A 15,896-nucleotide genomic window follows, 5' to 3' on the forward strand; every position below is an offset into this window, starting at 1 on the left:
AAAAAAAAAAAAAAAAAAAAAAAAAGAATAAAAAGAAGTTAAAGACCATAAAAGCCAAGTAGGGGTCATGTAAGAACACTGTTAGTGAATTAAAACCACTTGATTATAAAAGCCTCTATCGTAAACCCAGGTGATGCCCAATTCTGATTCTGGGTCTGAAGTTTCAGTCAAAGATGTTTGCATTTGACAACTGGGATTATCAGAAGCGCCCATGACACAGAAGGATTACCTGGCCTCTCGTCTGCTCCATTCTCCGCTGTATGGAGAGAAGAGATAAACTGGCCGAGTCACTGGCGCTGTCCCTACTTTCAGGAAAGAAGGGGAAGTGAATTTTAGGCTGTGTCTGCAGAAACAAAGTAAAGTAGTTATCTGGACAAACTAAGCAAACCTCTTGTACTGGCATTTATAATCCTCTACTTTGTATGGTTACTTTGAGGATTAGAAAGAGAGATTACGTGAAGTGCCCAGTAACTGTGCTCAGTAATTATATGTCCACAGTCTTCTTTCGCCTGTCTCCATCTGTGAATGTGAGCTTGGCTAAATGTTCTGCCTTTTCAAAGATCACATGGCACATGGCACTGGATCCAGGTTGGGACAACGATATCAAAATATAAACAGAAAAGGGCCAGGGAGACAATGGCTTCCTCTTCGCAACTGGATCTTTCTTCAGAAAAACAAACAAAACCGAGAAATTGTAAGACATGGCTTATGTGCTAGTGGAATTGAAATGCTGAGGAAATCAATAAAAACTCAACAAAAGCCATAGAACACTGAACCTGAAAGGAAAATGAATCCGAAGGTTGGGGGGGTGGGGTTTGCTCCTTGAACGGTGTCTCTCCTTCACTTGGAGCAGCAGCCCAGCTTCAGCCCTGGCCATGAGCAGGTTAATGCAAAAAAGATGGTCAGACTGCCTCAGCAGCTCACCCTGGATTCCAACTCAGGAAGACATTTCGAGGAGGGAAAGTACAGGTTCATGGAGGAGGCGCGTTTCCGGACTCACTTTTTTTTTCTGCCCGCCTTCCTCTAGGTAAAGTGTGACCATTACTGGCCAGCGGACCAGGATTCCCTCTACTACGGGGACCTCATCCTGCAGATGCTCTCGGAGTCCGTGCTGCCCGAGTGGACCATCCGGGAGTTTCGGATATGCAGCGTACGTTGGTTTGTTTGACTTCGTTTAATAACGCAGCTTGGGCAGATGAAGAACGCCCGTCAGTCCTCTTTTCTGCTGGTTTCTTCTCCTGTAGTTTCGCTCATAGGAATCCCTGCAGGGGCACGGTTGTCAAATTTGAAGGTTTGCCTCGGGCCGTTCCTCTTATTAGTCGCTCTGCTCTTACAGGAGGAACAGCTGGACGCGCACAGACTCATCCGCCACTTTCACTATACGGTGTGGCCAGACCACGGAGTCCCGGAGACCACCCAGTCCCTGATCCAGTTTGTGAGAACTGTCAGGGACTACATCAACAGGACCCCGGGGGCCGGGCCCACCGCGGTGCACTGCAGGTACTCCGCCCCCCGAAGCCAACAAAGTGGCAGCCGGGAGTAGAAATAAGGGTGTAAGCCTGAAGAATCGAGTGGCTGGAGGATTTGTCTACCCAACCAGTCTACAGAGGCCCAGGGGATGTTCTTCCACCCTCTTCCACCCACTCCTCTCCAGCCTCATTCCTTTGCACTGTCTCTCACCCTCACTCTCCATCTTTCTCTCCCTCTTGCTCTTTTTCCTACTATAGCAAATGCAAAGTTCTTCTGTGACTGCCAGGTCCCCCATAATTAGGCCCCATCTCACCCCCCTATCCAAATGCCCAGAGACTCCCCTCCCACTGTAGCGGGGGAGGAGACAGCTCACACTCATCCTTGCCTGTTACCATTCTTACTCCTGGAATGGCCTTCTCTCTCTCCTCCACCTGTGTAAAACCTAACCAGCCTTCAGGATCCCTGCTCTAGACTTCCTGCCAAGTCAAGTGGTACTTGCCATATGTGGCAACCCAATTTTGCTCTTAAATTTCTGTTCTTTCTTGACTTGTCTTTGCTTCAGTCTGTACGTCCATAAAAATCAAGCTACAAGCAGTCTGTCACTGTCCTTCTCCCTGGGGAGCCTGGTGTTTAGCTAATTAATGTTTGCAGAAACACTCTGATAGCCCTAACTGAATGGCACTAATAAATAAAGAGCAGGGAACTGCTACAGTAAGAGAAATGTCAGATGTACTCATTTTCTCCAAATCTGCCCAGCACCCTAGGAGCCCAGCTTTTATATGTCATTGGAACCCTGATGCTTTTAATAGGAACGTGAGGCTCTCAAGAGCTTCCTGCTTTCTAAGGAATGGCGGGCATTTTCACCCAATACCACTGAAAAACTGTTCTTCTTTATCTTAAAATATGTGCATCAAAAATCCCCAGGTTGTGCCATCACTTTAGGGAGCAATTTGACAATCCCTGGTAAAGCTGAAGGTGTTCATATTGCTATGACCCAGCAGTTGTGCTTCTACATATCAACCCTTGAGAAATCCCCACACAGGTGCACAATGATGTTCACTGCAACACAGTTTCTAATAGAGAAAACCTAAAAACGATCTCACTGTCTATCAGTAGGGGATGGATTAGTGGTGGTTTATGAACTCTACAAAAGAAATTAGATCTACATGTAACAATGTAGACAAATTTCAAAAAAATATTCAATAGAAATGTTGGCAAAAGAATACATAAAACATGTTACCATTTTAGTAAATTTTGAAAACACACTGAAAGAATATATTGTGTGTGGATTTACATGAATATAGGAAGAGTATGAAAGCATGCATGGAAATGATACACAGCAAGTCCTTACCTCTGACAGGGTGGGAAGATGGAGGAAGGAAGGAGGAAAGATGGAAGGCCAGAGCCTTGGGTTATATTTCTTTGAGAGAGCACATTGAGAGAAAAAAGTATTCCTATAGTCTCCTCTAACTTGGAAGGGAAAGGAAAGATTGTGCTAGAGTCTCTGGATGCAGTCCAGAAAGGCCAGTTTAATTAAAAAGGCTCAGTCTTTCTTTACGCTCTCTTCTAGTGCCGGTGTGGGTAGGACTGGAACCTTTATCGCATTGGACCGAATCCTCCAGCAATTAGATTCCAAAGATTCTGTGGACATTTATGGAGCAGTGCATGACCTAAGACTTCACAGGGTTCACATGGTCCAGACTGAGGTAAGAGTTCGGCTGGAGGACACAGACCAGCCTGTCTGTCTCCATCCTCTAAAATGTCTGGGGTTTTAATCTGATAAGGGGAAAGAACTATGACTCTTTAGGAGAAGAAAGAGAATTGAATAGTGATGTTTTCAAGGACTTTTTATTTTGAAACAAATTTCAGTGACCTTGAGGATGATGTATATTCTTATCTTTACTGAACTGGTTGCCCATCTTCTTTAGGTGGGTAGGAAGAAAAATAGATTTTTTTTTTAATCAATGCATTAACATGGGCAAAGTTCAGCTAGCTCATCATGAAGGTCATTTTAAGATAGGCTAGTGATTGAGCGCAAGAACTTCAGTTAGTAAAGAGGAAACAGATTCTAATCTCTTCTCTCCTTCAGCCCACCCCAGCTGCAACCCCACACCAAGGAGTGTACATTAATTGTGAAGGATAAATGCTTCCATTTATACAGTCCTTTAACATTTGCAGGGCATTTCTGAACATATTATCTCATTAAATTTTCACCAAAAAAAAAAAAAAAAGCCAGATGAGAGAAGTATTATTTTCCATTTCCAGGCTAGAAAACTGAAGTGGAGAGGCTAAAGGGCTTTGCACAGTTATGAAGTGGCTGAGCTGGGACTTGAACCCTGTTCTAGAGAATCACAAGCCCTAAGCCCCACGTGCCCTGCCCCACAGCCTCAGAGTCAAATCTATGTCCCCCGAGAGACCAAGCCTGTCATTCCTCTGTATCATTGCCTTACCAGGCCCAAGTTCTCTTGCCCTTGTGTTTCCCAAGTAGCTCTGCAAAGTCCTCTATTAAAAAATTGCCTATGGTCAAAAAGGTGAAAAGTTCTACATGCTACCATGTCCCCTGTTAGAGTCACAGGATACATGAAAGCTGTGCAGGTGGCCATGCTCCACAAAACGGAGATGTCCTGCAGCAAAGGCTCCCCTCGAGCTTGGTTGAGTCCACTATTGCTGAAACTGCTTTGACCCCCCCAAGATTCCCTTCTTTTTTTAAAAAAATTATTTATTTATTTATTTTTATTTGTTTCTGGCTGTGTTGGGTCTCTGTTGCTGCGCGCAGGCTTTCTCTAGTTGCGGCGAGCGGGGGCTACTCTTCGTTGCGTCGCACGGGCTTCTCATGGCGGTGGCTTCTCTCTTGTTGCGGAGCATGGGGTCTAGGTGTGTGGGCTTCAGTAGTTGTGGCTCTCGGGCTCTAGAACGCAGTCTCAGTAGTTGTGGTGCATGGGCTTGGTTGCTCTGTGGCATGTGGGATCTTCCCGGACCAGGGCTCGAACCCGTGTCTCCTGCATTGGCAGGCAGATTCCCAACCACTGTGCCACCAGGGAAGCCCCTGGATCCCCTTGTTGTATAGCACATATTAATATCCTGCAGATCCTCATATTCTGTTACACATTTGGGAAAACACTGTCGTCATTGCCTCATACAGGCAGGGCCCACACCCAGGACCCTCTATCCCCAATTCCATAATAAAATTTTAAATATTTTATTATGAAACTTTAAAAAAATACATGAAACTAGGGAAAATATTATAATGAATGTCCATACCCAAACCCCAGTCTCTACAGTTATTAGTATTCTGTGTTCTTTTTGCATTTATAGCCCACATACACTGTTCCCCCAGCCCATGACCTCACTGGAATATTTTAAAGCAAATCCTACTAATACTGTGTATTTAAAAACATATATATTTAATATATTTTTATATTTTATATATTTATATATTATGCATTATTAATAGTATTATATATTTTACTACATATATATTTTTACAGTTATATATATATTTTTTTACAGTTAAGGACTCTTTAAAAATCATGACCACAATACCATTATCACACCTAACAATTTTAATCATAATCCCTTAATATCATCTAATATCTAGTCAGTGTTAAAATATCCCTAATTATCTCAAAAATTTCTTCTTACACTTAGTTTGCGTTAGAATCCAAAGTCCATACATTGTGTTTGGTTGAAGTCTCTTTTAAATTTCTTTTCATCTATAACAGTCCTCCCTCTGATTTGTTTTCTGTGCCATTTATTTGTTAAAGAAATCAGTTCATTTTCCATAGATTTTCCCACGTTCTGAATGTGGCTGACTGCTTTCTCATAATGTATTCCATTTTTCATAACGTAAGGTAATGTATTCCTCTATTTCTCATAATTTTTGTCAGTGGGTCATTAGATCTAGAGGCTTCATGAAGTCTCTAGACCACATGCTTCGTGGGTGGTGCTGAGTACTTCCTGTTGCATCATATCAGGAGGCACTTCCTGTCTGTGTCTCTTCTCCATGCTGATGAAATGACAATGGTCATCCACTGTAACATTTCCCATCGGCCTTTCGCGTAACGGTTTTGGCAGCCACTGACGACCACTGTCTAGCTCTGTTCTTTAATTAAGGGTTGTAGAATTATATCACACTATATCATCATTGTTTTCCTTCAGCTTTTTCCACAAGACTACAAGTTCCTAGAGGGTAGGAACTTGTTTTCCTTTGCTCTAACCTCAATATTTTTTTAATCTATTAAATGAATGAACAAATATCCTACAATTATGCTGCTAAAAAGTCAGCATCAGTGTTCCATTACTAATTTGTTTTCATTTTCACAAACTCAAACCATACTTAATTTGTAATTTGGAGAAGAGGAGATTATCACATTATAAATAATCGCAAGGGGTGTGTGTGTGGCGGGGGGTGGGGTTCAGGCTCCCTGGTTATTGTCAGAGCTTCTTGGGCCATGTATCACTTCTGTACACCTGCTCAGAACTCTGGAGATGCATTTTGGCAAAGAATAGGCACCCCCTACTGTAAATATCACTGGCTAACTTCCAGGGCAGGGGCAACACGATATGCCAAAGCTCTCCCTCCTCCTTGGACATAACTCCTCTTTCCCCTGTTCTCTTCCCCTTCTCCTCCTAACCTCTGCAGATTCTATGGTTCTCGTTCTTCAGCCTGCCTTTTCAGTGTTCGAGTTCCCGAGGGTCTGTCCTCAAGGCACAGCTCTTCTTTCTCTCCATCTTCATTCTTCGTGATGTCCTCCACTCCCATGGCTTTGGGAACCACGTAGATGCTCACATGTCCCAAATCTCATTCTCCTTCCCCAGCATTCACCTGAGTACCTGCCTCCTGGGCAGTTCCACCAGGAAGCTTTACAGTCATCTCATCTCCAACTCAAAACCCTCAAAACCGAACTCATTATCTTTCTTTAAAAACGTAAACAACAGGGACTTCCCTGGCAGTCCAGTGGTTAGGACTCCGTGCTTCCATTGCAGGGGGCCCAGGTTTGATCCCTGGTTGGGGATCTGACTTCTGTTCCCACAGTTCCCATAGTTACCTCTGAGCAGCGACTAAGCCCTGTACATTCTACCAAGCATCTTTCTCCTTGTTCTAGTCTCTCGACCCTGCCTTTGCCCAGCTCTTCACTAACCCCCAGCGGGCCTTCGCAGTAGCCTCCTTGTGGCTCTCCTGCCTCTAGCTTCTGCCCTAACAGCTCCATCACCACTGCCACCACCAAAGTGCTCTCTCGCTGTGTCAACTCCCTGCATAAAAATCGTGGAAAGCTCTTCATTGCTTTAAAATGAAGCTCAAGCTCTTCGTAGCCTGGTTCCAACTTATTTCCCCAGTTTCATGTCATAATGCCACCCATCCCCACTGTTTTAGGGTCTGTCAAAATTAAGGAAGGCTTCCCTCTCTGGGCCAGAATCAACAATTCTTTTGATCATGCTGAATAAAGATTGCAATAAGATAGAAATTTTCTCTTTCCTTTTTCTCTATCAAACAAAATCCCAAACAATATCCAGATATTATCTGTCTTGCTTGAAGGCTCTGCTGAAGGTGGGCTCCTTCTACGGTCTTAGATGCTCAGAACCGGCACCGCTCACTTGGTTTTGAGAGTGAGTGCAAAGGGGTGCGATCCACAGCTGAGCCCTTGTGGGTGATGGTTCCAGCAAAGGAAAAAGGACATTCTGACATCCCCTGTATTACTTTTCTGGGTCCACAGAGAGAGTCAACTTCAACTTTATTCTACCTTATTTGAGAGACAAAGGGGTGCAGGGCTTCACAAGTTTTGATAAATATATTAAAGAGCAAAGGTTTCTAAACAAGGAGGCATTAGACAGGGAGTTTGCGAGTGTGTCCCTCCTTCTTTTAGCTGCTGAGTGTGTCCCTCCTTCTTTTAGCCTGGCTTGGGGCATGTTTGCAGCCTGACTCTGAGAGAGACACTCAGACGGAGCAATAACTTGTTAAAGAACAATAGGTGATAGTAACTGTCCATCAATCTTATCTGCTCCCCACGAGGAGGAAACAGTGGGATGTTATGGGACTCAGTGCTCATTTGGGGAATTGTCCTGGGAGTTTCCCATGACCTATGCACCCTACATTTTAACTACACTAGACTTCTCACAGCTTTCAGAATATATTTGCACTTTCGTGTTATTTACATCATTTGGAATATCCTATTTCTTTGCTCAAATTCTTAACAAATGTCGCCTTTTCTCTCTAGCTCCGTATTTTCCTCCCTCCAAAGTGAACCTGATGGCTTCTTCTCATGTATGAAGCTTTATAAACAGTTCTGTCTTACGTTTATCACTTTATAGTTATTTGTCCACATATCTGCCCCTCTGCTAAACTGTGCATTCAGAGACCATGAAAGGCTATAAGTACAATCCTATAAATATTATCTCATACTACAGCTATTGGTGAAGTTGAATGGAACTAAGGCTTCACCAGCTTGCTGGACATAGGAAAATGATCTTATATGACGTGAAGTTCATACATTAGACTTTATCTACTTTTCGTTAAGAATAAAGTGGGACAATCTTCACCAGCTTGCTGGACATAGGAAAATGATCTATCTTATATGACGTGAAGTTCATACATTAGACTTTATCTACTTTTCGTTAAGAATGAAGTGGGACAATGAGGTATCACCTCACACCAGTCAGTATGGCCATTATCAAAAAATCTACAAACAATAAATGCCAGAGAGGGTGTGGAGAAAAGGGAACCCTCTTGCACTGTTGGTGGGAATGTAAATTGATACAGCCACTATGGAGAACAGTATGGAGGTTCCTTAAAAAACTAAACATAGAATTACCATATGACCCAGCAATCCCACTACTGGGCATATACCCTGAGAAAACCATAATTCAAAAAGAGACATGTACCACAATGTTCATTGCAGCTCTATTTACAGTAGCCAGGACATGGAAGCAACCTAAGCGTCCATCGACAGATGAATGGATAAAGAAGATGTGGCACATATATACAATGGAATATTACTCAGCCATAAAAAGAAACGAAACAGTTATTTGTAGTGAGGTGGATGGACCTAGAGTCTGTCATACAGAGTGAAATAAGTCAGAAAGAGAAAAACAAATACTGTATGCTAACACATATATATGGAATCTAAAAAAAAAATGGTTCTGATGAACCTAGGGGCAGGACAGGAATAAAGACACAGACGTACAGAATGGACTTGAGGACACAGGGAGGGGGAAGGGTAAGCTGGGGCGAAGTGGGAGAGTGGCATGGACATATACACACTACCAAATGTAAAATAGTTAGCTAGTGGGAAGCAGCCGCATAGCACAGGGAAATCAGCTCCGTGCTTTGTGACCACCTAGAGGGGTGGGATAGGGAGGGTGGGAGGGAGGCACAAGAGGGAAGGGATATGAGGATATAAGTATACATATAGCTGATTCACTCTGTTGTACAGCAGAAACTAACACACCATTGTAAAGCAGTTATACTCTAATAAAGATGTAAAAAAAAAAGAGAGAAGCACAACAAAAAAATAATAATAATAATAAAGGAAAGTTTTAATAAAGCACAAGCTAGGGAGAAATTCAGGGGAAATTTTGATTCTAAAGTTTAATGCTTTCTTGCACTCCGATTTGACTGTATATTTTCCAAAAGAAACTATCAATGTATTGCCCTTACCAGTAGGATAGACCCAGTATTTGACTAAAGAACATGAACTACCATTATTGCTAGGTCAAGTATTGTAACTGCCTTTAAGATTTAAAGATCCAAGAACAAAGAAGAGAGATGAAATGTGAATAAAGAATAAAGGAATTCACAAGAAAAAAAAGCAAGTGGGAACACATTAACAATCTGAAGGTTTTAGTAGTAATCATTTTCAAAGGGGTATTCTGTAGGGAAAGGAAGAATTTATATTTAAGACAAGGCAAATTAATGAATTTTAACTGGTTTCAAAGCCCAGGGTGGATCATTGTTGAAGAATTTATTAATAAGACGTAGCATAGAGGTACGACAGCTCATTCACAGTCAAACTCTAAGTTCTCAAACTCATTTAATATCCCAGTAGAATTGAAAATATGAATTATGCTTTGGATGGGAGAAAACAGGGAAGTGTCAGTCTATAATTTGGTGGATTGTTTTCAAGATGACAGAAATGATTGCCTATACTAAAAACCATTTTCAGGAGAGTACCCTTCTTGAATTTTCAAGATCAAGGTGTCATAAAACACTCATAACAAGTGAGCTCGGTTTGTGAGCAGAAATGCAGAGAGTGGTTATTAATATTAACACAGGCCTCACTTATGATTGATTGATTTCTTTGAAATATCCTAATCTAATGATTATAGCAGACCTACATGATGAGGTCCAATGAGTAGATGACCACGCAGCCAGGGCCAATGCCTAGTGCCAACCCATAAAAATAAATACTTGTCCACTTTTAAAGATCATTGATGAGGTAAGATTTTATAGTCTCCCGTTGTGTCTCAAACCTTGATAACACTCCAGAGCTGACCACATGGATCACCTTAAACACAGGGTCTAGTAATGTTTTTCAATATCCATCTAATTGACAGCAATACAAAGTCTAATACAAACCATTAATAGTCAAAAGATGTTAGCTGTAGAAGAGACCTTGCTCTCCTTGTTTTATAGATGGGGAAACTGAGATCCCCATCTAGGCCAGCTGGTGGCAGACTGCGAGCCCAGGGTCTCTGATCTGAGCAGTGCTGTGTCACTGAGGGAGCCCAAGGCGGAGCACTAAGGTTACACAGACATTCGTTCCCTTATTAGACAGCTCGGTTGGTAGTAAGGAAGGGGGCCCAATGCACAAGTTTGGCCGCCTGAGCTTCTGTTGTCAGTGGAGGTCTTTGTGGTGTCCTTTTGGTCACCAAAACACTGACTCTTCTGTACTTGTTTCTATTTCAAAGTAGTTAGTTTCTAAACCACAGACAAGACGCACGATGCTTCTGCACCCAAGTGGTGACTTAGGTCAGCAACAACCAGACCCATATCACTATACCCTGGTAAATGGGTCATACAGACATTCAGAGGAGACAGAAATTGCTTTTCCAATCTAGGAGAGTCTGATAAGCCTTCAAAGCAACACAAAATTTGTCACTTTCTCACACAAACACATAATTATATTTAGGTTCTGCTTACAATACTTGCTTCAAAAATTCAGGATAGACTTGTTTTCATACAGGTCGAAATGAAAGTGTGCTGAATTAGTCCATGACTCTTTTTATGAAAATAACTCTGATATGTGACCAGATTTCATAGCTTAAAATTTGGCTGAAATTTAGTTTTGTCTTGTTCTTTATAACTCATTTTAAACATTACATCTGGTTAACTCTTCGCTCAAATTCTGACCCAAGGAGAGGTGTCGAAGCAGCTTAGAAACTTGAACTAAAAGAATTCTCATCTCTTGAAGCACAGCCATCATCGGCAGACCATGCATAAAAATATCATTCTATTTGTAAAGAATTTAAGCATTTCCTAAAATAAAGAAAAGCTGCACAAAGGAGAGCACAACCTTCTCCAAAGGGACAGCAAAAAAAAAAAAAAAAAAGTAGCTTCCAGATAGCTGACAGGTGGGTCTGGCCTCACTGTGTAAGCCTCTGTGGTTTTCTGCAGTCAGCCAACATGTCTGAGATTCTTCCATGAGTCAGACTCAGGTGCTGAGAGAACCAAGATGTACACACCTATTGTATACACCTCCTTTTTCTCACCATACTCCCCCTCAAAAGGGAATGAAATAGCACAGTATGCAGTGAAATGATTTTCTCATTCAACAATGCAATGAAATTAGGTTTCATCTAAGAAAACTGGTGTAGTGAAAAAGACATGAAGTTTGGGTTCACACACCCAGGATTAAATCCTAGGGTCCCATTTCTCAGCTACGTGACCTTGAAGAAGTTACTTAACTTCTCTGAGTCTCCACTCATATGGATGATTATATCTACTATATGAGGCTGTCAAAATAATCAAAGGAGATAATTTATGTAAAATGCATCGCACAGTTTTTGGCATTCATTTGTATATTTAATAACTATTTGTGGAGGACCTACTATGGCCAGACATAGTTGTAGGCCCTCACGGAACATACTCTAAATACGCACGTACAGAAAAAAAGATGAATAAACACCACCTCTCTGCCCATTATCATTATTCTATCCTCTGTGGTAATAGAAAGCAGTCACTCTTCTACATACTAGAGACCATTAGTGAAGGGATGATCAAGAAATTTGCTAACCATATAGAATCCCATTACTGTTGAGGTTTGGTGAGACTCCCTTGTCTTACTTTTTTTTTTTTTTTTTTTTTTTATTTATTTTTGGTTACATTGGGTCTTCATTGCTGCACATGGGCTTTCTCTAGTTGTGGTGAGTGGGGGCTACTCTTCGTTGCGGTGCGTGGGCTTCCCATTGCGGTGGCGTCTCTTGTTGCAGAGCACGGGCTCTAGGCACGCAGGCTCAGTAGTTGTGGCGCACGGGCTTAGTTGCTCCGCGGCATGTGGGATTTTCCCGGAGCAGGGCTCAAACCCGTGTACCCTGCATTGGCAAGCGGATTCTTAACCACTGCGCCACCAGGGAAGCCCCCCCTTGTCTTTCTTATGCTTGAAAATTTGCCTTCCTCTGACATGTCTTCTGCTTTTTCATAGTGTCAGTATGTATACCTACATCAGTGTGTAAGAGATGTTCTCAGAGCAAGGAAGCTACGGAGTGAACAAGAAAACCCCTTGTTTCCAATCTACGAAAATGTGAATCCAGAGTATCACAGAGGTAGGAGCTTACTTCACTAATTTATAAGTTTATTTATCAAAATACAGTGGATCTGGAAACCATTAAAAACCTCAAGCTTTTCCAACGTGCACCGCGCATCTCTTCTTCTACCCAAAGGCTTGAGGGAAATGCCCTCACAAAGTGGCAACAGGGAAGAGAGGCAGAGTGGGGGAGGAGAGCCCCCATAGTGGAGCACAGATTTCACATGGTATCTCTTCCTAGGTCTGGGGTGCCCTCTACTCAGGACTCGGCTTAACATTTCTAAGGGATAAGGCTCAGTGCTAAGAAGGATGCTTTGAAATAGCAACTGGGAGTTCAAATTGTAAAATCCCTTTGGAGAAGAACTTGGCCACGTGTATCAAGGTCCTTAATATGTTCTTTTCACCCAGTATTTCTACTGCCACCCTAAGTACTGCAAAAGCTTTATGCATGAAGCTTTTCATAGTTAAAGGTCTGAGTGAAAAAATCTAAATGTTTAACTGTGGAGGACTAAGTACACCACAGTGCATCCACTGAGTAGAACACGATGCAGTCATTAAGAATGATATTTTTAAAGATATTATAATAGTATAGATATTCTCATAAATAAGTTAAGTAAGAAAAGAAGAATGTAAAACAAACAGAAATAACACATAAGGGGGAAGAAAAAGACTGGAAAGAAATATACCACAATACTAAATAACTTTCTCTGAGTAGTAAAATAATATATGATTTTTCTTCCATTTTATGTTTTTTCTAAATTTCCTAGAACAAGCATGTTACATTTTTTAAATGACAAATTCAGTAAAAAATATGTATAAACTTTGTAAGGCACTGCTTTGATCAGACAATAGTTAATTGACACAGGAAGGGTCTGCCTTTTCCTACTCAGGACCATCATTAAGATCTAATTTAGCACATTGGCTAATTGCAAATTTGAAGTTACATTGTATTATTTATTACCAGCTAACAAATTACACCAAAACTTAGCAGCTTACCTCTATGTTTATTATCTCATAGTTTCTGTAGATCAGGAATTTGGGAGGGGCTTAGCTGAGTGGATCTGGCCCGGGGTCTCTCATGAGGTTGCAGTCAAGACATTGGCCAGGGCTACAGTCATCCGAAGGCTTGACTGGGGCTGGAGTGCTCACTGCAAGATGTTCACTCATGTAGCTGTTGTCATAAGTTTCAGTTTCTTGCCACACGGACCAATATCCACCTATAGATTTATTTTTTGTGGGGGGGGAGACAAACATGATTTTAGAGCTCTTTTATCACCATTTCTAAATGCTCTTCAGTTTTATTAAGTTCTCTGCACCCTCTATACCCACCCATCTAGCCAGTATGTAAAATAGTTAATAACCTGTAAAGCACCCATACATAAGAGGGCTGCTACTTTAAAGGAGTTCTTTGTAAATCAGATAATCCTTTTGTTTTGTGATTAATTACCCCCTAATTTATCTGTATAGTAAACTGCGGTTTTTGCATAGCAGATTCTTTAAGAAGCTCCAGGATGGAGGGGGCTCTGGAGGATCTTGGAGGTTCCTTTGTATTGTTTTGACTTGTTTAAGAGTCTTTTTTTAGTGTGATCCTGGGTGCTCCTGAAAGAAGCTAACTATGGTATGGTTAGCTTCAGGCATCTGAAAATTAGGATTCAGGAACAGCTCTGGAACTAACTAGCATTCACAAGCCGTGTAACCCTGAGTGAGTTTCTGTGCCTCTCTGGGTCTGTGGGTTCATCTGTAAAACCAGAGGGGATAGACTGGAATCAGTAGTCCTTTCCAATTTTAGTAATCTATGGTTCTGAATGCAATGACCTGGGATGGTCTCATCCTAAACCATATTGAGTTTCCGTCGTTTCTGTGAGTCTTTGCCATTTGTCATTTTCATACACAGAAGAAACAACTGTGACACACCCTGCTACAGCCTCTAATTCTGGTGTCCTTCCTTTCAGATGCGGGTTATTCAAGGCATTGAGAATGCACCTGGAGATCTCCTGGATCAAAACTATTCACTGTGTGATTTCTTCTTAAAAACTTGCTTCATGCCCTACAGAGGTGCAAGCTATTTCTGTTGATACTATGTATAATTTATTAATCTGGAGAATTTTAAAGAATTTATGTAATTTAAAGGTAACAGATATTATTGTACATAGTTGTATTTTGTAGTTTCTTCTGTAAATATGTATTTTTTCATAATGTTTAATATTAAGCTTTATATAATACTATTTTTCCACACTAAAGTGTTCATGGCTTGTTCTACATAAACTAATTCAACCAGTATCACAGGATGACTGGTAAAATGTGTACGCAGGTGCTTGCTGTGGTGGGGCCGTGGTTTTTACCAGTTTTAATCCTTACTGGACAGGATAAAGGGCAGGGCTGGACAGAGCAGGGAGTACAGCGGGCTTGGCTGCACTGCCGTCCCATGAATCTTAGGATCCAAAGATGATCCAAATGCGATTTGGACAAATATAACAATCAAAAGAAAGGACTGGGGAGATGCGATTAAGCAGCACCAAAGGTTAAATCGGTGGTTGTGCCTCAGGTGGTTAGTCTCTCCCCTTTCTCCTGCCTGAGGTTCAAGCCAACGTGGTCAGCTCAGGGGCCACGTAACTTGCTGAGCAAGTCCAGGCTGCAGGGCTGAGGGTTCTGAGAGAGAACGACCCAAACAGAAGTGATGAATTCCCCATATGAAGAAGCATGCCATCTGCCCTCCTAACTGGAAACCTAGTCAACATGCAAAGTGCCATCCATAGTGATGGGAAACTGTTTCACTGCATCCACGGTGTGCTGTGCGAACACGCATCCCACACTGGGATGTGTGTTGCCCAAGGGACACATGCTCGTCTTTGTCTCATTTCTTGGGGGCTGCATTCTTGGAAGAGTCAAAATTGCACCCGGCACACTTGGTTTTCCCATTAAAAGAATATTGCGGTGGCATATTATACTCCTGATCAAAGGGCCTAACATCAATATCTATAGAAATGTCCTCAAACATCATATATCGTTAATTTAAAAAACACAAAAATTCAGTGGTGCTTAGTATAAAATTTTCCAAAAGCCTTTTTTAGTAAATCATTGAGGTCAAAATATAGGGTAGACACCTTCAGTTGCATTTAATATAAAAAGCACTACCTACTCTACCAAGTTGATCTTCAGTGTGTGTGCCTATTTTGACTATAACAAATTTCAGTGAGTCAGAAAGTGGGCATTGCCCTCCCCAAGGTCCAGTTCCGAGGGTCTTCCTGGAGAAAATTTGACAGGCATCTGCACGGTTATCCTCATGGCTACCTGAGAGATGAGTCGGGAATGTTTGCCTTTTTCTCACTACAAATTTCTCTGAAATAAACTTAAGAATTAGAAATCAAGGTTGTTGATCTCACAGCTTCATTTGCAGAAAGAGTACATTTCTTTTCAAAATGTATATTTTTGCTACATACTATAGAGTCCCATAAGTAATATAATGGGTGTCATTGGCATAGTAATGGAAAATCATTAAATATTCCTAAAAGAGTTATTTATAGTTAAGTAAAGCTCCACCCAAACTGGAAAAATTTCCAGGGCTCTTTGAAGTTTATGGAAACAGGAAAAAACTTTATAAGAATGAATGCGAAGAGGATTCCAAGTTTTCACAGTATCATCGTGCTCAATGCCCGTGTGAAATGACAGTGTTAGTCTCTGACCCTG

The 15,896-nt window shown here is 41.6% G+C and overlaps 1 protein-coding gene across 2 annotated transcripts in view; it reads left to right on the top strand.

The window, feature by feature from the left end:
• Nucleotides 1-15,577, top strand: part of PTPRB (protein tyrosine phosphatase receptor type B) — a 113,892-nt gene extending 98,315 nt beyond the window's left edge. Inside the window, exons 30-34 of one of the 2 annotated variants that reach the window (XM_024736754.1) lie at nt 1,028-1,150; nt 1,337-1,500; nt 3,041-3,176; nt 12,108-12,228; nt 14,162-15,575. In XM_024736754.1, the coding sequence (XP_024592522.1) occupies nt 1,028-1,150; nt 1,337-1,500; nt 3,041-3,176; nt 12,108-12,228; nt 14,162-14,184 (567 nt within the window). In that variant the 3' untranslated portion in view covers nt 14,185-15,575. Of the gene's footprint in view, nt 1-1,027; nt 1,151-1,336; nt 1,501-3,040; nt 3,177-12,107; nt 12,229-14,161 lie in introns of both variants that reach the window. The other variant, XM_024736755.1, reaches the window with a different exon arrangement.
• The last annotated feature ends 319 nt before the right edge of the window (nt 15,578-15,896 follow it).

Source organism: Neophocaena asiaeorientalis, unplaced genomic scaffold (assembly GCF_003031525.2).
Source record: "Neophocaena asiaeorientalis asiaeorientalis breed wild unplaced genomic scaffold, Neophocaena_asiaeorientalis_V1.1 scaffold134, whole genome shotgun sequence".
Taxonomy (NCBI): domain Eukaryota; kingdom Metazoa; phylum Chordata; class Mammalia; order Artiodactyla; family Phocoenidae; genus Neophocaena; species Neophocaena asiaeorientalis.